General features: G+C 38.0%; 1 protein-coding gene and 1 long non-coding RNA gene across 2 annotated transcripts; one reads left to right on the top strand and one right to left on the bottom strand.

The window, feature by feature from the left end:
- Positions 1-12,378: 12,378 nt before the first annotated feature.
- Positions 12,379-15,162, top strand: LOC104100335 (uncharacterized). Its single transcript, XM_018772156.3, has 3 exons — positions 12,379-12,511; positions 12,594-12,797; positions 14,519-15,162. Exons 1-3 carry the CDS (start codon positions 12,494-12,496, stop codon positions 14,852-14,854), a joined length of 558 nt encoding a protein of 185 aa, XP_018627672.1. The 5' UTR covers positions 12,379-12,493; the 3' UTR covers positions 14,855-15,162.
- A 7,763-nt stretch (positions 15,163-22,925) lies between these two features.
- Positions 22,926-25,487, bottom strand: LOC104100336 (uncharacterized). The gene is made up of 2 exons (XR_687221.4): positions 25,269-25,487; positions 22,926-23,267 (listed from the first exon to the last, which is right to left on the bottom strand). It is a non-coding gene; the product is annotated as an uncharacterized lncRNA (long non-coding RNA).
- Positions 25,488-26,161: the final 674 nt, after the last annotated feature.

Genomic DNA, 26,161 nt, shown 5'->3' with positions numbered 1-26,161 from the left:
TGATGAATGGATATCAAATCTCATGCTTCTGGACTAGTATAAATGACATGATAAAGTGTAGGCATGTGCAAAGTGTGCTATCATAGCTCAAATCGGCAATTTTATCACAAAATATCATTTATCAAGTTCATCTAGGGATTAAACCTCTACGTATCCTCTAACATTGCTCAAATAGTTCACAATGACCCGACCGGTCATTTTGAGAGTTAGCATTCCGTTCGGTGGTGTAAGGTCTCGAGATGTTCGTATTGTGTATTATGACTTGCGTATGCGGCCGTGTTCGATTTTCGGATGATTCAGGATCAATTTTAAAGCTTAAGTGGTAAGAGTTGACCGGAGTTTGAATTTTGTGTAGACAACTCCGAAATTGTGTTTTGACTTTTCCAATAGCTTCGTATGGTGATTTTAGACTTAGGCGTATGTCCGGAGTTGGATTTGGAGGTCCGTAGGTTGATTTGATGAATTTTGGCGAAAGTTAGAAAAATAAAGGTTTGGAAGGTTGAGAGGTTTGACCGAGAGTTGACTTTGTGGATATTGGGTTCGGATTGTGATTTCGGGACTTGAAATAGTTCTGTTGTGTCATTTGGGACTTGCATGCAAAATTTGACGTCATTCCGGGTTAATTTCATATGATTCGGTGCGAGTTGTAGAAGTTGGAAGTTTATAAGTTTGATTTAAGGTGCAATTCGCAATTTTGATACTGTTTGATGTTATTTGAGGCCTCAATCAGGTTCGCGTTATGTTATGGGACTTGTTGGTATGTTCGGAGGGGGTCCCGGGGGCCTCGGGTCAGTTTCGGGGTAGTTTTTGACCACTTTTAGGCCATTTTTAGTTGATAGGTTTTGGCTATAGAAGTGTGCATTGCGATCGCGGATTTGCAGTCTTGTTCGCGTAGAGCAAAATGAAAAAGAATGACCTATAAATCGCGTTCACGGAGGAATCTTAGCGTTCGCGAAGAAGAAATTCTACTAGCACTGAGCCGACTTTGGGAACTTATATCTTGCAATCAATAAGGAATTTGGAGATGATCCAAAAATGAAAGTTGTAGAACATTGTGTCTGGTTTCCAGCAAAGTCAAATTGTTTGTCATTTGGAGCTTTGTACAAAAGGCTATGGCTGATATAATGCAGGCTATTTGAGAAGAGTTTGGGAAGGCTAATGGATATTTTTGTTCATAGCGATCTCGCGGGGAATGGCCGTGATAGCGAACGGTAAAATATGTGATGTAAAATTTTTGAATTGCGATAGCGAGGTTGGTGACCGCAATCGCGAAGAGTACCTCTGGAGCAGTGTTTAAAGTACTCTATTTCAAAGGTCTTGGTCATTTTTATCATATTTTGAGCTCTGGAGCTCGGATTTGGACAATTTTGAAGGGGATTTTCATCGGATTTGGATTGGGGTAAATGTTCTTTACCCAGATTAGATTATATTTCATTATTTTATCTTTGTTTTTATCATTAAATTAGTGATTTGAATTGGAGAAAATGAGAATTTTTGTAAAAACTTTCAAAAATATAAAATGAGGATTTGAAGGTCAATTTGATGTCGGAATTGGATTATTTTGGTATGGTTGAACTCGTTTCGGAATGAGAGTTCGGATTTTATAAATTTTTTTGGGTTTCGAGGTGAGGGCCTGAGGTTGACTTTTTGTGTTGACTTTTTAGTTTTCATTAAAGATCGAAGCTTTATTATCTGAAATTGTTTCCTATGGGTTTTATTTATGATATTAAGTTATTTTTGCTAGATTTGAGCCATCCGGAGATTGTTTTACACAAGAAGATCATTTTAGATACTGATTTGGCTTCTTTGAGGTAAGTATCTTGCCTAACTTTGAGTGAGGGAACTATCCTTTAGGATCTGAGTCATTTGTGCAATTTGTGTTATGTTAAAGTCGTGTACGCGAGGTGACGAATGCGTACTCAGGCTTATATCTGGAAATTGACTGGTTTAAATTCTTAGGCTTCTTTCATATATTGGTTTGAAATTGTTAACACATGTTATATCTTTTATTTGTTATGTTTACTCTCACATGCTTTAATTGAATTTGTTAGCACATGTCATATTCTTTACTTGTCAAGTATACTCTTACATGCTTTATTTGAAGTTGTTACCTCTTTTATCATTATGTGCCTTCCTTTATTGTCAAGTTATTCTTAATTGAAATTACTGTTACATGATACCCTTTGTTGTCAGGTTATTCTCGTGCATTAGACGTGGTTGCTATTTCGGGCCATCTCTTTCGTTGTTAGCATATTTCATACACTAGATCCGAAGTTTTCCATTTAATAGAAATACCTTTATTATCGAGTTTGTCCTTAGGCAATTAATTGAAGTTGAAATTGAAAGTCATTAATCTATTTTATTTGAAGTTGTGTTTAAAGGGGGTGTTATTCATTCTTGAGTTACTTTCCCATTCATTTGTTGTTAATTGAAATTGTATACACATTGTGTTTGAGCCGTGGGCTATTTGTTGTGGAAATATTGATATTATTGGTTCTTTTGGATGGTTGTGGCCTATGGGCACTTGTGGTATGAGTTGATATATCGTGTTGTTATGATGTTAGCACATGTGAATTGTTGTGTGGATTGGTTGTTGTTATGCGGAGCATAAGGGTGACATCTCATTATTGTTGTTATGCAGGGCATAAGGCTGGCATCTCACTGTTGTTGATTGTGTGGAGTGATACGGGCGGCTATTGTGTTATTGTCCAGGCGGAGCAATAAGGGTGGCTATTATACGTATGATACGGGTGGCTATTGGAGTGATACGGGTGGCTAATGATATTGTTAGGGTGGAGTGATATGGGTGGCTATCGGAGAGATAAGGATGGTAATTTCAGGGATGATGTGTGATGGCCTGGGGGCATTTTGTTGGTGATATTCATGTGATGGTGTGTTTTATCTTGTGTATGTCATACACCCTACGTGACTTGTGTGTTGATTCGATGAGCTACTCGATGTCTTTGATATTACTTATTGACTTGGGCTATAATAGTACACCCGCACAAGCATACACCGTAGCATGCCACTTATCCTAATTCAGGAGTATGAAACTTGACATTTATTGATCATGCCCATGTATTCTTGTATTATCTACTTTCATGCTGATATTGAGCCTGTGACCATGCTGGGCAGATTGTGATATTGAGCATGTGACCATGCTGGGTATTGTGATATTGAGCATGTGACCATGCCAAGCGGATTGTGATATTGAGCATGTGACCATGCTGGGCAGATTGTGATTGTGAGCCTGTGATCATGCTGGGCGGATTAATATATTGGCATGTGAGTAGTCCATGTGGTTGTGATTAGAAATGTGGGCACAATGTGTCGTGAGCATATGATGGTGGGGTGATACCTGTGACTTCTGACTATGAGATGAGGTATCTCGGAGTAATTTCGTTGCAAAACTTGTGCTAGAATGGCATGGCTTAATTCATAGTTATTGTTTTCCTTATTTGGTTTCAATGGTACTTTCACGGTGTTCGTATTACTTTACTGTTTATATCATATGTTGATTCTTGTTGCCATTTACTGATTCCTGCTTTCATTATTAGCTTTAAACTTCTATATTGCGCATGTTATTTTGACTAGTAGGTGTCTTGACTTGTCGCTCGTCACTACTCCACCGAGGTTAGTCTTGATACTTACTGGGTACGGATCATGGTGTACTTATACTATACTTCTGCACATTTTTGTGTAGAGCCATGTATTGGAGATATCGAACTCGGGCAGAGTTAGCTTATTTATCGCAAGGATTCAAGGTAGAGCTGCTTGGTCATCGCAGTCCCTTGGAGCCCTTTCCTTTTATTGTACTGTCGTCTTGTTACTTGAACAATATTGTATTTCGATATTTGAGATCTTTTCATGTATTCAGCTAGAGTTTGTGACTCTGTGTTACCTAGTCTTGGGAGGTTGTATGATTATTATCGTTTGGCTCGTTTCGCTTTTGTTTCGGTATTCATATTAACCTCTATTTTAAATTATCATTATTAAACTGGCTTAATTGTTGAAACTAATCGACTTACCTAGTCTTACAGTATAGGTGCCATCACGATGCCTTTGGTGGGATTTTGGGTCGTGACAAGGTTGTATCGGAGCTCTAGGTTCGTAGGTTTTACGAGTCACGAGCAAGTTTAGTAGAGTCTTGCATGTCGGTATGGAGACGTCTGTACTTATCTTTGAGAGGCTACAGAACTATTAGGAAAAACTCCACTTCTTTCATTCTTGTCGTACAGATTTGTTGATTTTGATGTTTGAGCCTTTGTATCTCTATTCTCTCATAGATGGTGAGGACATATGCTACCGGATCACCCGAGCAGACACTCGTGCCCCCTGCTAGAGTCGCGAGAGGCTGGGGCCGAGCTAGAAGTCGAGGAGGGGCACATATCGTAGCTAGAGCATGTACTAGAGCAGCAATTGAGGAGCCGCCAGTAGCTCCGGTTGGGGGACAGACACCGGAGGCGCCTGTTGTTACCCTCGAACTTCAGGAGACTTTAGCGCAGTTCCTTAGCATGTTTGGCACATTGGCTTAGGCGGGATTGATCTCTGTTACAGCAGCTACTTCGCAGTTTAGGGGAGGAGCTTAGACTCCCACCGCCCGTACTCCAGAGCAGCGGGCTCACATTGGTCAGGTTCCGGGTGTTGTGCCGGTACAACCTGTTATTCCGGTTTAGCCTTAGATCAGGCCGAGGCATCAGAGGAGGAACAGAAGAGGCTTGAGAGGTTCAAGAGGTATAGTTCCCCTACTTTTAGTGGCACGACTACCGAGGATGCACAGGGCTTTCTAAAGAAGTGTCACCATATCCTCCGTACCATGGGTATTGTGGAGGTAAGCGGAGTTGCTTTTACTATATTTCAGCTATCGGGGTAGCGTATCAGTGGTGGTAGGTTTATGAGGAGGGTAGACCAGCCGATGCAGCACCACCCACTTGGGCTCAGTTTTCATAGATATTCTTGAGGGAGTTTGTACCCAAGAACCTCCGGGACGCCTGGCGCACAGAGTTCGAGCAGCTATGTCAGGGCACCATGACGGTGTCAGAGTATGCCATCAGCTTCAGTGAGTTACCCCATCATGCACTTACTTTGGTTCCTATAGTAAGAGAACAAGTCCACAGATTTATTGAGGGGCTCAGTTACGGCCTTAGATTCAACGTGGCTCGGGAGTTGGAGACTGATACTCAATTTCAGCAAGTTGTAGAGATTTTCAGGAGATTAGAGCGTATTCGGGGTGAGGAGAGGGAGGATAAGGAGGCCAAGAGATCTCGAGGTTCTAGATGATTCATTGGATTCTACACTTCAGCTATGAGCCATCATGGCGGAGGCTCGGGCAGTCGGCCAGTCCAATCTGCACTTCAGACTACTCGTGGTGCTCCAGTTAGTTAGGGTACTCATATGGGGCAGTCATCTTTTAGTTTAGCACCTGCACGGGGTTCCTATAGCGGCCATTCCAATTATCCGGCACCGACTCAGTACGAGCAGCCACGCCCGCAGAGGGGTTGTTATGAGTGTGGCGATACTAGGCACATCATGAGAGATTGTCCCAGATGTGGGAGAGGCAGATTTTATTAGAGCACTCATGCTATAGGCTACATTTCAGTTGCTACTCCACCTGTACAGCCAAATAGAAGGGAGGACAGGCAGGTAGAGGGCACCCTAGAGGGGGAGGCCCGGCCCGGCCCATTGATATGATTTCCATTGTAGGGATTAGGCCATTACACCAGATGGTGTCGTTACAGGTATGGTTTCGATTTTTTTATAAAGGAACATCATTCTTATTTTGATTCGTTTCTATTTATCGGGGTGAGACCTCCTATCTTGCTTCATACATGGGTGAGTTTCGTGATTCTTGTACTCTACTTATTTGCTCACCCCTGTTGGAATATTCTATAGTGGTAGCCCGTGTCTATTATCTTGGTTTGTTCACAATCTTGTGTGCACCAATTTTGTGTTCATATTTTCAGTCAGTTGAGCACACATTTCACCCAAAAAACTTTCACAATAAAACCCTCACACTAAACCAACCTCACCCAGCAAGCAAGAACATGTACGTCACACAAGATTTCTATTTTAAAGTTTTAACTCAAGCACTAAAATCTCAAGAGTTTCTACCATTTATCATTTCTCACTAAGCAGTGGAGCAGAAGAAACAAAAAGAAATCCAAGAGATAGGAGAGAAATGCACATACCTTGAGAGTGATGGGTGAACATTTTGCAATGGAATTGAAGTAAGAAGAGGATTGGAGATAGTTTCCAGGGGTTAGGGGAGTATGAGAAAGTTGTTTCTTTGTTTTGAGGCAAAGTGGGCGTTCCTTGTTATTTCCAGTGTTTTAACGTTTAGAAGTTACCTGTTAAACGCGATCACGTGGATAATTTTGTGTTCGCATAGAACTAATTTTCCAAAAAGACGCGATCGCGTTTCTCTTTCTGCGATCGTATAGGGATAGCAAAATTTTTCTTTTCGCAAACGCAAAGAGTTTTATCCGATCGCAGAGTGCAACAGTTTTCTGCAGTTTTCATCAGCTACTATTTTTGGCTGCCCGGTCACCCCGACCTACTCAAATCAACTCCAAAAATTCTAAAACTTGGAAGATTAATCAAAAATAATATACTAAGCTATTCTAAAAGAGGATATTTCAAAAATGACCAAAAAAATTCGAAAACGATGGGTTGCCTCCGACCAAGCGCCGCATTTAACATCGTGGCATGATGCAAGTCAACTTTACCACTTTTCTCTCCACTTGGACGATATGAACTAGGAACCTAACTTGAAATCAAACTTGTGACCACGAGCAACGGGGGGTGGTAAGTAAATGATCAAGCCAAATATTAATTTTTTCATTTTGCGTTTCTTGGCTTTCATGTGAGGAATGTCATTTTGCCTTTTTGAATATGCGAATTGCAAAATGTATGGCTCTTGCTTTTTTTCTTTGCACTTCCATATGGATTCACACGGCTCAATTCCCATATCACCATGCAATTCCAAGGTTGAAAAATGCTTGGAATGAAACCTCAAGCCTTCAAATTGCAAATCATCCCGAATTTTGACATTCTCTTTTTCCCCCGAACTAGAGTCAATCTCAACCATATTTTCATTTGCACCGGTTCACTCTAATTCCATATTTTTCATGGCATCACTAACACTCATGGAGTAAGTTGCCGGATATTCAATACTTGATTCTTCAAAAATGGCCTCCAACATGAGCATCATCCTCTCATTTTGAGCATTTGAAAGTTCTTCCTGGTTTTGATTAAGTGCCAAGGAAGTATTTTCGGCTTCCACATATAAGGAAGGTTTTGGCTATCATTCACCTCCGAGGCTTTTTGGACCTCTAAAGCTTCAAGCATTTCTCTCATTTGTAAGTTCAACCTTTCAAGCACCAAATTATTTTGGAGACTATTTTCAAAAAGCTCCTTCAAGGCATTTTGCTCTTTGTTTCCTCCTTCATGTAGGCATTCTAACGTGAGCTTAAACTCTCCATTTCGACCACGCTCAATTTCTTCCACTTCCATATCCCTATAATTTTCATCACAAAAAGTAGAATCATCATAGTGGGGGCTTGGGGAAGGGAAGGACAAATAAGCACAATTATTCCAATGACCTTTTTGACGACCACACTTATCACAAATACTCCACTCATGGGTTTGAGATTGTGTGCACAATCCACCACCGGGAGAATTTAAATAATTTTGCCACGAGTGTGGTCCTCCACAGAACAAGGGTCATCAAAGTATGAACAAATACCATCAGGCCAATTTTCATTATGTGATGCCATTTTCTTTTTTAAAAAACTAAGAAAATAAACAAGAAACAAGCAAGAAGATAAACAAATATAAGAAAATAATTACACAAATATTCACAAGTTTGGACCAAAGCACTTACGCTTAAATCTCAAACAACCTAAATTACGCCAAATTGTTCCCCGACAACGACGCCAATTTTGATGACATCCAAATCCACTACTAAAAAGTAAATGGACATGGTCGCATGTAATATAATTTACCCAACTATGAGTCGGGGTCGAATTCCACAGAGAACAATATATAGGCGATTAGGAATGTAAGAGAATTATCACTTATTACGCAATGCCAAACACTTAGAATGGTTGTTGAGAAAATATTATAGATAAATGCAAAAATATAAACTAACCTAAAAAGCAAGTAAAATGATCAATGGCTACAAGTATAGATGCATCGGGAATTACACTCAAGTAACGATCCAATGTATTTCACAATTTTACAAATATGAGCGAGTTTATGTTAATTAGCCTTGGATAATAATTCTAGATTAGCTTCTTTCGAAGACTAACAAGACTTCCTAATTGAATTATCCCTAAAACAATTAAGAGATTAAGCACACCCGAATATGGCTACAAGTAGTTCAATCCTATCCCTAGGTAGAATCTATAAAGTGAGGGTTAAAGGCTCAAGTTCTTGTTAATTAATCTTTTCCAACCCCAAATTATCTTTCCCAAAATTAATTCGAAGTTAATGGGCGAGTCCTGGGGTTAGCTAATCCCTTTGGAAACATTAAAGAACAAGAATAATTAAAGAAACAATAAATCACTTCAATATACCTAAAAATCGTTCAATAAGCATAACAGGATATTTAATCTACACTTTAAATATGAATATTCCCATAAAAAAAATTCAAGTATTGGAAAAAGTACTACACACTTAGATATTCAATACAAAGCAAGGAAATGAAGAAATGAGCATAAATGAGTAAGAAATTCTCAATAAAAAGCTTCAAATCTTCAAGCCCCAAGTGTGTGTGCAATAAACCTAGCTCCAAAACTTGTCTTCTCTAGTCTAAGGACTGAAAAATAAGCCAAAGATCCTTTACAAATGAGCTAGGTCGTGTATTAAAAGGTTTGGGATCAAAATTGTGAAATTCCAGAACTGCCCAGATTTCTGCACAGATTTATGAATCGCGATCGTTAAAAGAGGCTTGCGATCGCGAAGAGTAATGATGTAAAGCATTGCGATCGCATATTACATCACGCGTTCGCGTAGAGCATTTCAGAGCAATTGACGAGCTTCTTCATCGCGTTCGCAGAACTAGCCCTGCATTTGCGATGTATTGTTTCCTCCAGCATCGCGTTCACGGTTATACCTTCGCGTTCACGAAGGTTGCCTTCCTCTTTCTTTGTGTTCGCGTACAGCACTTCATGTTTGCAAAGGCTTGCTGTCCTGAAGCTCCGCGTTCGCATCTAACCCTTCGCTTTCGCGAAGGGTAATTTACTGGGCAGTATTTTGTTTGCTTTTTAGCTTCTTTTTGACTCGTTTTCACATGGTTTCTTCACCACCACTCATAAATCACTCGATACCTGAAATATGCCACTAAGCCTCAATAAATGCCTTAATTTCTCAATAAAATCATACAAACGCCTAAGTATCAAGAGGAGATAAGTGGGTAAAATACCAACTTATTACCACCCGCGTTCACGATGCACAACTAACCAAAGCTCCACGATTGCATCAACAAACTGGTGAACAATCTCCCTACCACAATTAACACTACGCAATCGCGACCCCCTTCACGTGATCGTGTAAGAGGAAACCAGGTACCAGAAAATCAGCAATTCCATAAGGCCAAACTTAATTCGAAATCAATCTGAATCTCACTCGAGGCCCACAGGACCCCATCCAAATATACCTACACATCCTATAATATCATACGAACTTAGTCGAAGCCTCAAATCACACAAAATAACATTGAAAACATGAATCGCACTTCAATTTAAGCCTAGTGAAACTAGTGTATTTCCAACTTCCAAAACCAATGCCGAAACCTATCAAACCAATTCCGATTGACCTCAAATTTTGAACACATGTTACAAATGACACAAAGGACCTACTCCAACTTCCGAAACTAAAATTCAAGCCCGGTATCAACAAAGTCATCTCTCAGTCAAACTTCTTAACTTTCAAAACTTTCAACTTTTCAACTTTCACCAATTCAAGCCAAAACGACCTAATGGCCTCCAAATCAATATCTGTACATACTCCTAAGTCCAAAATTGCCATACGAAGCTATCGAAACCATCAAAACTCTATTTCGAAGTCGTTTACTCCTAAGTCAACATCCAGTCAACTTTTTCAACTTAAGCTTCCAACCTTGGAACTAAATATCCCAGTTCATTCCGAAACATCCCAGAACCAAACCAACCACCCCGGTAAGTCACATAACCACAATTGAACATAGAATAATCAATAAATGATGGAACGGGGCTAGAATACTAAAATGATCGAACGGGTCGCTACAAGAAAGATGTTTATTATACGAGGAATAAAGTACATGTTGATTTGAATGATCTAGAGGAAGAGAATCGTCCCAATATTAGAGATACATTTTGGAGGAAACCTAATAATGACATTGGTTCCTCATCTAGATTACTTGATGTTGGCGTTAGATGGTCAAGAGAAGATGTACCCGTCGATATCTTTAATATTCCATCTGATGCATAACATTCACATGATACAATTATGGAATCATCGGAAGAGGGTGATGGGTTTGATGATACTGATTGGGAGTGGATGAAAGCAGACGATTCAATAAGAAAAGTCTAAAATTCTTCTAAGTATATTCTTTTTTGAGTGAGTGATAATTTGTTTTATTATTAATATTTTATGATTATTTTTGTTTATATGATGGATGTGTGGGCACCAGGCTAGACAGGCTTATGAATGAAGTTATCCGGAACAAGGTGGGTGTGGCTTATGTGAAGGACAGGATGCGGGAGGCAAGACTAAAATGGTTCAGATATGTGAAGAAGAGAGGCACAGATGCACCAGTGAGGAGGTTGGTCTTGGAGGGCCAACGGAGGGGTAGAGGCAGGCCGAAGAAGTATTAGGGAGAGCTGATTAGGAAAGATATGGCATTGCTCCGGCTTACCGAGGACATGGCCATAGATAGGAAGGTATGAAGGTTGAGAATCAGGATAGAGGGTTAGGTAGTCAAGCTTTGTCTTTGTTTTGTTACAGTTTCTTTAGTACACCACTTAGTGTCTTTATGTATTTTTGCATTTTGAACTTCTGTTATTACTTGTGGTTGCCTTCGCTTCAGTTTTAACTGTACTAGCTAGTGATAATTGTGTGTTTTTGCCTGTTTTTCCGATTGATTTGCTTATCATTGGCCCTTCCCTTTATCTTCCCTAAGCCGAGGTTCTACCGACAACAACCTTCCTGCCTTTTAAAGGCAGGGGTAAGGTCTGCGTACACACTACCCTCCCCAGACTCCACTTGTGGGAATATACTAGGTTTGTTGTTGTTGATTATTTTTGTTTATATCATTTAGCATATTATTGTGACATGCTTCAATTTTGCAGGATTTGGGATCTAGTAACTTTGTTGCATCTGCTGAATTAATTGATAGAGATTTGGGATCCTTTCGTTCGGTTGTTGTGGCCCGGCCATTCTCCAACATCCTCTTCTAGAAAGGTTCTATATATCTTGATATTCCCTTCTTGAATTTTATGCAAAATTTTAATGTTATGAAAGAAAAAAAGAAAATTTAATGTGTAGCTTTGTGTATTTAATCTCGTGAATTTCTTGAATTTCATGTCTTGGCGATTAGTCCATTACCTATTTTGTTGTTGTTGTTGTTGCCTTTGCTAACCTATTTTGTGTTTGCTTTTCCGAATCTGACAGAGATTTGAATAGTCATGAATCAAGAGGGGTGCTCAAGCAATAATAAAAAATATCCAACCGCATTCCAGCTGGATCACTTGCATCTTTACGAAACCAAAAAGTTTTGTCGTTGACAACAAAAAGAGCATTTCAACCTATAAGGTCAAATAGTAATGAATAATGATAATCAAAAGCTGGATCACTTACATCCTTGCCAAATCAAAGGGTTTCGTCGTTGAAAACGAAAAAAGTCTTTTAAGCTACAAGGTCAAATGAAAACGAAGAACGACAATCAGAAGCTATATTACCTGCATCATTGCAAAACCAAAAAGTTTCACTGTTGACAACAAAAAGTGTCTTTCAAGCTAAAAGGTCAAATGAAAATGAAGAATGACAATCAGAAATAGGATCTCAATTGCAAGAACAAGTACAACAAGTGACACCAAATCCTACCTCTTTAGCAGCACAAGGAGTACATGAACAAGTGCAACAAGCAAATATGGATTCAATCGCTCCTGCATCATAAGTAGTACATGAACGATCTGAGGACTCTACCAATGATGAAGGAATTGAGCAATTAGGGGAACAAGGCAAGTATATATAAATTTTAATCATAAAATTAACTAATAGTAGTGATTGATGATTATCTTTGATTTATATTATTGCAGGCCCCTCAAATGCAAAGTGTACATGGAAGAAAAGAGCGTAAAAAATCATTCTAAATGAGTATAATCAACCCATTAGTCCTACTGCAGCAGCAGTTGTAAAAGAGTTGGGTAGCTTCCTCGACACATTGGCAAGGAGGGGGACTTTTTGTCCTCTTAATATATTTAATTAGAGGAAACTAGACACAAAAGATGATATGTGGAAATATATCAAGGTATGAAGTTTTCAATGTTCCATAAACGTGGATGATATTTCTTTTTTTGTTTTACACTAACCTAATTGAACTAAATTTGTAGGAAAAATATGACATTCCTGACAAAGAGAAAACATGGGCTTTTGAATCAATTGGTACTGCTTGGAGAAAGTACAAGAAGCAGTTGAAGAAAAACCACTTTAAAGCCTATGAGAATGCCGAGCTTCGAATGGAGAATAGGCCGCTAGATGTCTCGGAGTCTCACTTTAAGGATCTTCTTAAATATTGGAACTCCGATCCCTACAAGGTAGTTACATCCATTCTTTTTGTGACCTATTCTCTTCTTGTTTCTGTTTTGGGCCAGTTTCCATGAGACGAACAATATCAGATAAATTGGTTATCATTGAATGTTGTTCGGGTATTACTGTTTACTGTTATAAGACTAAGTACTCAACCATTGAATATTAAAATATGAAATCTGGATAGTTTCTGTTAAGTGATGTTTCATTGATTAGTCAACATGAAAGAACATGAAAGTTCTTAACTTTTGAATGTTTTAAACTGATTATTTCTTTGATTACTATGTGAAGGAGGCATATCTGTCTATATGTCCATGGAAAGAATAGTGAATCCATAATTATAATTAGATAATAATTCCTTGAACCATGCAACTACTAACACTTGCAGTGCCCCCAAAGAATGATCTTGAATGTGCATGTTTTTAGTAACTATCTTCTGCAAGTTAGGTTAAATAACTCCAATAGATTCAGGACCTATTCTCTTCTAAGACTTGCAAATAGGTCCATCAGCTGAATGTTTTGATGTGAGTTAAAAATGAGACCGAATTTTGTTAAACCGTCATTAAACACTTTGAAGTTCTTCAACCTGGAAATGCAAAAGGTGAACGAGATAATGCCTACATATATAGTAGCTTTAGTTTTCAATTTTAAGGGCGGAACTTCAAAACCAACAGGATGAATGTATGAGTTGTTGCAATTTGATTTTGCCGTTTACCCTTCTTGTAACCTTGAGCAATCATTTAAGTTTCCTGATGTAATCTCTTTCCCCAGGTTTAACTTGATAATGAGAGCTAACAAGTTTCCGAATATATAGACAAAATAAAAAAAGAAATACTGAGCCAATGAACCAACTACAACCAGTTTTGTTTCTTCCATTTTGTAAGATTATTACTTCAGGGATATTACTTTAAGAATAAGATCCAGTTTCTGTTTATGTTAAGTGGAAATATTTTCACTGATTGGCAGTCATTGATATGGTAGTTGGCAAGCCTGGAACTTGGTTTAGGTTTTCTATGTTGGTGTACATATATTTAATAATAGTGTAATTCAGATAAACAAAAAAGAAGTGCTCTTTTTTACCTTAATTTAAAATTTGGTCGTTCAAATATATTCACCTGAAAGTTAATATTGGCAGAAAATCTTATTCTTATTAATATCTCACTTCTAGAAAGAAAGCTAGGCAAGTGGTACACTGGAATCAGAGACAAGATACATGGAGTTGTTGGTTGCTATTTGGTTGACTCGTTTATTTATATACCATTTAATTATTAATATAGTTCTTGGTTGCTCTTTGATTGACTTGTTTATTTGCAGAAAATGTCCAAAACCAATAAGGAGAATCGAAATAAGTTGAGGCATCCATGCACTAATTGCAAAACAAGTTTTGTTCTATTCCGCGAGGTTTGATGTTTTCTCTTCTTTTTTAAAAATATGAACTTGCTAACATTACATGGAAAGCTTCTTATACTTGTTTTCATGTAACTAGGCAAAACAGAAGAAAATCTCTGATACTTTGGATACTCTATCAAGTAAGGACATCTTTGTGACTACAAAAAAAAAAAAAAACCTGACCAAGTATACAAAGGCTCATATGACAATACATGACAATACAATTAGTAAAATTGTATGAATTTCTAATTTAAAGTTTGTCATGATTATTTATTTGTTCTTAATTATTGATTCAATTTTATTTACTTAAACTCTTTTATCTTGCATTTGGTTTGTATAGGCTGAAATGGAGAGAATACAATCAACTCAAGAAAGTGTAGATGGCAGTTATTCAGTTGACGCTTTTGCATCAGTCATGGGACCTGAGCGCACAGGTCACGTGAGAGTGTATGGACGAGGGATTACCAAGACTGTCTTAAAAAGGAAAATGAGGGATCTTAGATTCTCTATTGATGCTACTGATGAAAGGATGAAGCAGAAAATTGGAGAAAATGGAAGAGAGGATGGAACAACGAATGCTGAAAAAGTTCAATGCACAAAAGGATGCTATGGAACAAGAAATTACAATGAACGTGGTCGCACGACTTCAACGTCTCAACCCCGATTTGCGATTTGATCCTAACATGCTAATGTTTAGTGCTCGTGCACCTGGACAAGTTTTCTCTACACAACAAGCTTCTATTTAACTACTCAATCGTCCATCTGCTGGCAGTAACAATCAAGGTCAGTCTGTACCAAATGTTACATCTCTGCTCTTTCTTATTCTTCTCCTCTTTTTTTATGTTGCTTCTTCTACCACTATGCTCTTTCTCTCTCTCTCTCTCTCTCGTAATATTATTTTACTGGTTTTAAAGGAGATTTATGATGGAGAAAGAGGGGTTGTTTTTGGAGTCATTTTAAGGAAGTTTTGGCTGCGTTTTGAAGTTGTTTTGTAGCAGCTTTGGGAAGGGGATTTTTACATCTGTTTTGCTCATTTTTTGGGTGATATTTGCAATTGTTTTGCTGCATTTTTGGGTGTTTTTTGCAGCTGTTTTGCTGCTTTTATAGCAGCTTTTCAGTTGGCTTCTCGGCCGTGTTTTTGGGTCGCTTTGGGAAGGAGAATTGCTGCATTTTGCAGTAGCTTTGGGAAGATAATTTTTACAGCTATTTTGCTGCATTTTTGGATGATATTTGTAGCTGTTTTGCTACTGGTTTCTTTTGAAACCCATGCTCTTTTGTTCCTCCATGTCAAGGAACCAAACACATATCCCTATGTTGGTGCAACTACCTTGAAGTTCACCGTAAAATTCATCTTCTGGTAATATCTTGTATAGGCTAATCTTCGGGGCACCATTGTGGCATTGACACACGTTGGTGCAAAGACAACTACCTTGTAAATGCTTCTTGCTTTCCCCATATTAGTAACAGTTCGAGTTACTGAATATGTGCTTCTGAGATTTAGTACCGTAATGGAGGGATAATTTAGTCCATTTGGAGATGCAAAGGTTTGATCACAGGTATTGTTGTCCCTTGTAATCAGATGCAAAGATTTCTCATCATAACCAATTAAGATCAAGGCGTAGTAATAGTCATTTTATAGATAAGGTATGTTTTGTTAATTGACAAACCAGCACCAAGACAGTGCAAGAGAAATACAAAATCATGTATAACGCAGGCTATGCCTGCAGAGGTTGAAAATTTATCATAGCATTCATATCCTACAATTTACACCAAAAAGCTAGTAAAACTCAAGCACTTTATTTCAGTCATGCCGTTTTCTTTTTACCAGTCACTTTGTGCTATGAGCATTCTTAGACCAGATTCTCTATAAGGGTAATGACTTTATTTATCCTTTTTTGTAGGTGGAGTAGTGTAACAACCCGACCGGTCGTTTCATATATTGTAGCCCCGTTCCCCTATTTATCGCTTCCTCTATGCTCATTTTTGGTTATGTGACTTGCCGGGGTGGTTGGATTGGTTTCGGAGGAGTTTTAGAGTGAATTAGGACAGTTAGTCCCAAGGTTGGAAGCCGACGTTTAAAGAGTTGACCAGAGTTTGAATTTCAGGTATGGTTCGACATTTGGGACTTGCTTGCAAAATTTGAGGTCATTCGGAGTTGATTTGACATGGTTTGACATTTGTTTTAAAAGTTGGAAGTTCATTAGTTTCATTAGGCTTGAATTGGGGTGCGTTTCATGATTTCGATGTTGTTTGATGTGATTTGAGGTTTCGACTAAGTTCGTATTTTGTTTAAGGACTTGTTGGTATGTTCGGACGGGGTCCCGAGGGCCTCAGGTATGATTCAGATCAAGTTCGGCTTCATTGGACTTTGTTGGACTGCTGATTTCTGTGTATCTGGTTTCCTCTTTCATGATCGCGAAGAAAGGGACACGATCACGAAGAGTTGTTGCTGGAAGATGGTTATTAATTCATCGCGTTCGCGATATTAGGCACGCATTCGCGAATCTTTGAGAGTCTCAGGTCATCGCGGACGCGAGTAGGTTCACGCGTTCGCGTATAGGAGTTGTTAGCTGGAGCGTCAGGCCTTAAGCCTGCGCGGTCGCGTAGGTCCGCACGTGTTCGCTAAGAGTCATGTCTCATAAGCCACTTTGTTCGTGACTGTGTCTTTGCGTTCACGTAAATTATTTTGTAGGGCAGTGATTATTTGTTCTTCGCGATCGCGATGCATAATACCTGGGCAGAATGTTTAAAACCCATTTCGAGAGTTTGAGTTATTATATCAGATTTTGATTTGTAGAGCTCGGATTTGGGCGATTTTGGAGGGAATTTTCATGATTTGGATCGGCGTAAGTGTTTTTGACTCGGATTTGTTATTATTTCATAATTCCATCTTTGTTTTTAGCAATAAATTAGTGAACTAAAGTGAAGAAATGGGGGACTTTGTAGAAACTTTAAAAAAAATAAAAAATGGAGGTTTGAAGGTCGATTTGAAGTCGGAATTGGATGATATTGGTATGGTCGGACTCGTAATCGAATGGACGTTTAGAATTTGTGAATTTTGTCTGATTCCGAGGTGCGGGCCCAGGGTTGACTGTTTGATTTTGATAAAGATCAAAACTTTATTGTTTGAAGTTGTTTCCTACGGCATTATTTGTTGATATTGAGTTATTTGTGACTAGATTCGAGTAGTTTAGTGGCCGATATGTGTGGGAAGGGTTTGTTGGAGTTTTGATTTGCGTGTTTTGAGGTAAGTAACACATCTAAACTTGGATTTGAGGGCATTTAACTCTGAGAACTACGTTCTATGAAAGACATTGGGTGGACGTACGTGCTAGGTGAGGGGTGTGTGTGCGTGCACCGATATATTCATAGTTTGGGGAGGCCTTTAGGCTATTACCAGGCTTGTTTTGCTATCATATCATGGTATCCCCCTGTTTCCTCTTCTTCTTTGATTAGTTGAACTATGATTCATGTTAAACATCATATCTAGGCTAAGTGCTAACTGTTTGAGACTTGATAGGGCTATTCTTGTTGTTCTGAGTTATAACCTTATTTGCACACATGTTCTCTGTCATCATACTATATATGTGTATAATATCACTGTCTTAGTACTTCTTATTTTATTCCCCACATGTTGTTTATACCGCTTAAGGGTAACACTGTTAAACTGAGTATTTGAGATGTGTCTATCTAAGACTTGAACGGTAAATGACTGAGTTTGGGCCTTAGAGCCGGTTTGGTATTGATTTTGAGGTGATGCGTACGCCAGGCCCATATTGGGCGAAGTATTATTATTTTGGGGCGATGCGTGCACCAGCCTTACCATTGGGCTAATGATTGTGATTAACGCTTGGACAGGATCTGCCCTTCCGGAGTCTGACATGCCAGCAGTGGGCGCAGGCACAGTATTTTATATACGTGCTTGATGATGGAAAGTTATGCCAGGTACCTATACAGTGCTAAGTGTAAATATTTTGATGGATCCACTGTGATACTACTGATTTCCATGTATATGCCACGATCCAAAACCCACTATAGGTCGTGATGGCGCCAACGTCACCGTTAGGCTAGCCAACGATGAACTGCCAACTTAATTATTTATTTTATTATTTTTGAAATAATGAATCTTATTAGATTGAGAAATTAATGCATTAAAAATTGTTGATACATACATTTTGGATAAAATATAAAGTGAAAGTGTGTCAATGTAAAACAAACCATAAGCAAATTCTAGAACATCCCAAAACCCGGTGTCACAAGTACATGAGCGTCTGCTAAAGAGTGCAATAATAATACAACATATGTTAGGAAAATAAAATAGATAGGATAGAGTAAATAAATAAGATGAAGACTCTGAGGGCTGGGGTGCGTAGCATAGAAAGAAGCTCGCCATAAAGTCCCCTCAACAGTTGCGCCTATGTGCCAGGATGACCACCAAATGAACATGTCGGATCCTGCATATTTAGTGCAGAAGTGCAGCGTGAGTACGTAAATCAATGCGTACCCAGCAAGTATCTAGTCTAACCCTGGAGAAGTAGTTATGAGGGATCGACATCGACAGTTACTAGCGGTCCAATAAATAAAATGCAGGAATCATAAGCATGCATGAAATACAAGAATCAATTGAATAAGAAAACAGTAGATAACGAAATCCATTAACAAATATCATCATTTTAAAAATCCCCAAGTGCCATATGCTATCTCAACAAATAAGAACCATCAATTAGATATCCGATCTCAGGTCATAAAGAGAATATTACATAATTTCCAAGTTTAATCAAGAGGGTAATCTCGTGGGTATTCGGACTCCTAGCGATTTTATGCACGGATTATGCCGAGGTCATTCGGCCCGATCCATAGTCGTGTACATACACTGTCGAGGTCGTACGACCTGATCCATGGATGCATCTCATATATATATATATATATATATATATATATATATATATATATATATATATACACACACACACACACACACACACACATACTGCCGAGGCGTTCGGCCCGATCCCAGGAAGAGAAGAAACTTATCGACTTACGAATCGCGTATTTACTATACAAGGTCAGAGACGTAATGTAAACATGATATTTACCATCAATCGATTATCCTACCGAATAGCTCATGGAATTGAGGTTCGATCTAACATGATCTTTATCAGCTTTTACTGACATTCTTCAAATAATTAAGTTAACAATTAAATTCAAGTAATACAATTTATTGCATGATAAAGTCCTAGGTGTACCCGAACATAAACATGAATCTAGCTACGTACGGACTCTCGTCACCTCATGCGTAAGTATCCCTCAGAACAAGTAACACATATCAAATACATCACCTAGGGGTAGTTTCCCCCTCACAAGGTTAGACAGGAGACTTACCTCGCTTTGAAGTTCCATAACCGGCTCCAATGCCTCTCTAATACCTCAAACAGATGCCCATCAATCTAAAACTAGTCAAACAACATGCAAATCAATCAAAATATACTCCAATGCTTATAATTTAACAATTTTTAACAATCCTCAACTCCACTCGAAAAGTCAACAAAGTCAACCCTCGGGCCCACATGCCCGGATTCCGAAAATATTCAAAAATAAACATTATACATAACACCACGAACCCAAAGTATATCATTTATTCTTAATTCCATGCCCAATTTCGTGGTCAAAATCCAAAAATACCAATTCTAGGTCTTCTACCAGGAATCCCACATTTTTCACTTAAATTCCTGAATTAATAAGCCTAAATTCATGTATTTAACTCACAACGTATAGAAATCACTTACCTCACGATTGATGATGAAAATGGCGCTCCACAATTGCTCCAAAGTAGGATCCCATAGAAGAAAGGAAGTGAAAATGAGCCAAACCCCCGATTTAAAACAACACTGCCCAGTCCGACCTTCGCGAACGCGGCCTTACCCTCGCGCTCGTGAAGATCAACCTGATCCAACTGCAAAACTCCTCTACATGAACGCGATACGGAAGTCGAGAACGTGATGCTTCACCAGGCCATCTCTTCGCGGACGCGACCACTCCACTTCGAACGCAAAAGCCAAGCTTCCAGGCACATCCGCTCACACCTTCGCGAACGCAGGACCCCATCACTTACGCGATGAACAAAAATCCTCCTCCTCAAATCCTTCTTCGCGAACACGACCAACCTTATGCGTTCACGATAAACAATACCAGAACTAGTAACAGCAGTAGAAAAAAATGAAGAAATGATCCAAAAACACGCTGAAACTCACCCAAGGCCCCCGGGACCCCGTCCAATCACACCAACAAGTCTCAACACCTTATCCGAACTTATCCAAAGGCTCAAAATTCCACGAATAACCTCAAAATTATGAATTGACGATCAAAATCCTTCTTTCAAATTTCAAACACTCAAATTTTGACAAACGCATCCAAATCATACTTAAACATTTCGGAATGACTCCAAACATTACGTACAAGTCAAAAGTCATGATACAAACCTATTCTAAGGCTCGAAACCCAAAACGGATATCGATAACACCAAAGTCCACTCTAAATCAAACTTAGGAAATTCTAAAACTTTTAAAATGCTAACTTTCCATAATAAGCGCCGAAATGCCCCCGAACCACCTGATACTCGACCCGAATATATGCCTAAGTCTGAAATTATCGTACGAACCTATTGGAACCTTTAAATCTTGATTCTGAGGTTATTTACTCCAAAGTCAAACCTTGATCAACTCTTCCAACTTAAAGCTTCTGGATTGAGAATTTTCATTTTGAATCAACTCCGAACTTCCCGAAATCCAATTCACATTAGGCCTACAAGTCATAAATATTGAAGAGAAGCTACTCAAGGCCTCAGACCGCGGAACGATGTGCTAGATCTTAAAACAACCGGTCTGGTCGTTATAGTATACTTGACATGTAGGCATAGAGATGTACTTTCCTCATGCTAACTGATAATTGACCTGCTTTATATGTGTTGGGCTTTAACTGTTATACTTGAAAGCATGCCTAATTTTCTGAAACGTGAACAAGCTGAACTTGATATCATTGAGCTATTTTCTCTACGATTTATCCTTTATATTCTGAACTGTTATAGGTGATTGGTATTAGCATTTGACTATTTTTCTAAGCTCGTCATTGCTTTCAGCCCAAGTTTAGTATTGTTACTTATTAAGTACATGGGATTAGTTGTACTCATACTACACTCTGCACTTCATGTCCAGATCCAGGGACATCCAGTCGAGGTGATTTTTAGACTTGAGTTGTTGCCATGTTTTGGGAGACTATGAGGTAGCTACCATATCATCCGCAGTCCTTGAAGTTCTCTTTCTATTATCTCGATCTTTACTGTTCATTTATTCATACAATTATATTAGAGGATTGTGCTCGTACCATGTTATTCACTAGTGCCCGTGTATTCATTTACACCAAATTTTGGGTTGGTTGTAGCAGCATTATGGTTTTATTCTCATATACTTTATGACATTCTTCCGATGTTGAGTTCTTAGACCATGTTTATTCGATTTTATTATTATTATGTGACTGTTGGCTTATCTATCGGGTTGGGTTAGGTGCCATCACGACTTGTAAATTTTGGGTCATGACAAGTAGATCAAGAAATGGAAGATGAAGGTAGTTAAAACTGATGCAATAGCTTTTCCTTTATTGTCGTAGTTTATTATAACCTGTAGCTATACAAATAATACCATTACAATAGCTTAAAAACACTGTTATTACATCCATACATAATCATAACAATAGAAGGTGCGAGAGGGTAGCCTCGGTGGGTAGCAGGAGGGGTAAAGGCAGGCCTAAGAAGTCTTGGGAAAAGATTATTATGCGGGACATGGCGCAGCTGGAGCTGACTGAGGACATGGCCCTAGAAAGGAGGGTGTGGAGGTCAAAAATTATGATAGAAGGTTCGTAGGTAGTTGAGAGTTTCTCTTTGTCTAACTCAGTTCGCTAGCATTAGTGTTAGTGTGATATTTTTTTATTCATAGATTGGTATTACTACCTAGAGTTTAACTACATTCTTGGATTCGATTTATTTTATCTTGTTGTTATTCCTACTTGTTGCAATTACCTTATTCTTTTTCAGTCATTCTCTACCCAAGGGTCTATCGGAAATAGCCTCTCTGCCCTTCCAGGGATAGGGGTAAGGTTGCGTACATCCTACCCTCTCCAGATCCCACTTGTGAGAAACTACTGAGTTTTTTGTTATTGTTGTTATAACCGTAACAATATCTTACATAAGTGTTGCATTAAATAATATGGTAACGGTTATGAACCGTTGCATACATAATATAGTAACAGTTTTAAATTGTTCCAGTTTGAAAGAATAATCGTTCCAACAGAGAAAGGGAAAACCATTGCGATAGATGGCTCTATAGAAACTATGACGCAAACTATTGCAAGAACTGTTCCTATAGCTCTACTGGCAAGCAGGCTGATGGAACGAGTGATAAACCGTTCCAATATCTCTATGAAAATGGTTTAACTGTCTGTTGGAATGGTTTTCCATGTGTTACCATAGGTCAATTTTTCAGTAGTGAGAATTCCAAAGGTTGTTTGGTTTTGTTCTTGAAAAATCAGATCTAACTAGGTGTGGCGCGCTTACTTCTTTTACTTAAAACAGTCTAGATGTTTAGTTGACTAGGCGACTTGTTTTTAAACTTTTCAAAGGGACATTCTTATTTAAGCTTATTCAATTTTTGCCAGGGCCTAAAAACCAAAAAAAAACTCACTAGAAAAAAAGTAAGTAAACAGAAGAATCATTATTTGTTAAACAGTTAGTATAAAAGGGCATTCAATTTCCAAAAAATGTTATGAATATTAGAGCGATTACCCTTCAGGTCACAGTTACTTTATTAGTTTGATTGGCCTAAAGTCTTCCTAAATGGTTAAAGTAAAAATAGGTAAGCATCCAATATCAATGTTAGTATATATACATAAATAAGATAACAATAATAATCGCTTCAAATGAAGGGAAAGAAAATTGGACTCTCATATTAGGCTGACTAATTAGTTAGGCCCCGCTAGGCTCTAGCGGCAGCAAACTTCAGCATACGGCAAGGGGGTAACCTAGTTCTTTGAACTTGAGCCTGAGTTTCCAATGAATTCAGCAGGCCCAACAATCATGCAAAGAAAAAGAGAACGAATTAATTAGCATATGCAGAATAAAATGAATTAGGATAAAGTTTACAATAAACATAATCTTAATATAACAAAGCTAAATTTCTTTTGTGCTAATCCCTCAAAGATTAATTAAGGTCTGCAATTTTGGGCTTAGGGTGAACCATATTTACTTATAAGGTTCCTCTATGGATCCCGAGCACTTCAGAGTTCACGAGGGTTTCTTGGGCCCCCGAGCAGTGCTTGTGTCAGGGAGAGGTCCCTTAATGGTAAAGTCAAGCCCACACCAAACACCCGTAAGTACTGAACCTTAATATTCTACAGAGGTTTAGACACAAGGGAATCTCAACGTGACAGTCTCACATAGTCAGCATGAAACAAATAAGTACAGAAGGTTCATCATAAGACCTTTCAAAGATTCAGCCATACAGAAATACCAACCACTTGGAACAAACAACCATATTAGGAATTGCAGTCATCATTGGAGTACAAAAATACTACGCAACCAAGAACTAGTACAAGCTTGATCTTAAAACTATTTATCAGAACACAATATATAAAGATAGGTCACCACATGCGAATTCTCAAAGTTTTAATAGTTTCAAAGGCTTAATGGTTTGTTCTAAACCATTTCATGTAGCACAACACTTACAGAACACTCTTGAGAATCACTACTGAAACACAATCGAGTAGAGGTTACAAATGACTAACTATATGCTCCTGTAGATAGGCTCTGGTACTTACAATTTCAATTTCAAGATTGCCACTATAAATATTAAGGCATATGCACTAATTTACTAACTTTATCAGAGATCTAATGCTTTTTAGGAATCTGATCAGACTGAGTTGTCTTTTCAATTATCCAAATAAGTTATAGAACACCAAAATAGCCTAAGAGCAGCTTCTTTCAACATCAAACAAAAAGCACATAGTTGAGATTTTTATGTCACACTAAGAATTTATGTTGGCATCTTACTCAAAATTATTTTAAAGGAGTCATTACTAATAGTGAAAACATATGAGAGAATTAAACATTAGTAGAATGGTCAAATTCTAGTCTCACCATTTAGATCCTATAGGCATGCATGTAAACATGATAATGCACATTGAGGATGAATAATACTCGTTTAAGTTACCAGATCCAACAATGTCTTCACACATTGTAGAAAGATCCTATGGAGAGTTTTCAAATACCATATAGGAATGAGATGACAAGAATGCTTATTCACAACTAATCTAGGTAGAGTGGATATGTAATTTACAAGTTAACATCTATTTACTCAAGCTACCATGATAAACTAACAGATGGATCACAACATAATACTATGAACATGACTGACAGTGGGAATCATTCAACTAACCAATCAAAACATCATGATGAAAATCATAACATGGTGGTATAGGCAAGAGAACCAAGGGGATCATTCAATTAGCTATTCACAGAAGCAACATAGTAAGAATTTTTTTCCAACATAGTAATATGATAGTATAGGCATAACAATCACTTAGTTGATTAAACAAGGTGGCATGAAGGTTCATAGGTATCATTCCATCAATATGATAATATAAGCATGGAAATCAGTAAGTGTCACCTAATTAACAGAGCCATAACAGGGATCAAACAGGCTGCCAACACAAAGATTAATATAGAAAGTTAACAGGATAAGGATCATAATAATGTTGTTTCATTTAGTTAAGCACTACACCTAGTGATAATATCAATATGAGAAAAAACAAAATCTAATCATAAAATATCGACTAAACAACAACATAGGAGGTAATCATAATTTTAGAAGGATTTATCAATTAATTAAACAAAGAATAACACAAGCAGCAAAACACAGTTGAAGGTCACATTTGACCAATGAATATCATGAAGAAGAATCAACAGAAAAATACCAAACCAATGAAACTACATAATAATACATGAACACTTAAATAATTAAGGAGCGGGTCGGTGATCTACTGACCTTCTTCGGAACAGCAAACCAAGTGGTCCTCCTTAGCAGCTGGTGAGAGGAGGAGAGAAAAGAGAGACGAAGGGGAAAGAGAGGCGGCTGATCTCTGAAGGAATGATTAGGGTTTGGGAAGGGGTTGGCTAATTAAACAGAGAGACTGGATGAGAGACGTTGGATTTCATTGATCAACGAATCCAGATTTTTGGGGAGAAAAAGAAAAGAAAAGGTTTAAATGGGATAAAACGGGGGTCGTTGGATCATGTTGATCCAACGGTGGAGGTAAAATGCTGAGGGGTGAAAAATTAAAAGGGAAATTGGATTAAAATTGGACCGTTGATAATTTTGATCGACGGTCCGGATTGGTTGTGTTTGTTGTGCGAGTGTTTGGGAGGGCGTGATGCGGCGCATTGTGATTGGCTGAGGGTGAGTGGCAAGGATTGCCAAGTAGGATAGTGATGGGGCTGGCCGGACCGGGTCAAGGGCGTTGGGCCTATGTTTTGGGCTAATTCTTTAGGTATTGGGATGGAATTTAATTTAAGTCATGGCCATTTGAGTCAAAGTTAATCAATTGCAATTGTATCCCATTTTAATTTTTAACCCCTTTATAATTAAATTAATTAGACTTATTTAATCTCAATAAAATATAATTAAAAAATATATTACTAATTAATTACTATAATTAGTTTTAGATTATTAAAATAATTATAATAATCAGAGTACTCGTCAATTAAATTATTAAAGCTAATTTTTAATTAATTAAAGTAATAGAGGTAGTATAATTATAAATATTTAAGACTAAATTGTTATTAATTATATAATTAATATTATTAACTATTATTATACTTATTGTATTATTTATATTTTGAGAAAATAGATTTTATTAATTTTAAAAATACTCTACTATA

Source organism: Nicotiana tomentosiformis, chromosome 10, assembly GCF_000390325.3.
Source record: "Nicotiana tomentosiformis chromosome 10, ASM39032v3, whole genome shotgun sequence".
Classification (NCBI taxonomy): Eukaryota; Viridiplantae; Streptophyta; class Magnoliopsida; order Solanales; family Solanaceae; genus Nicotiana; species Nicotiana tomentosiformis.
Note: the sequence above shows the minus strand (reverse complement) of the source record. Positions and strands in the feature narration are given on the sequence as shown.

Bases quoted from the DNA above. Each gene is read 5' to 3' on its own strand.
- LOC104100335 (XM_018772156.3), top strand. The intron at 12,798-14,518 runs GTAGTTACATCC...TGGTTTGTATAG, and splicing joins GGAACTCCGATCCCTACAAG to GCTGAAATGGAGAGAATACA.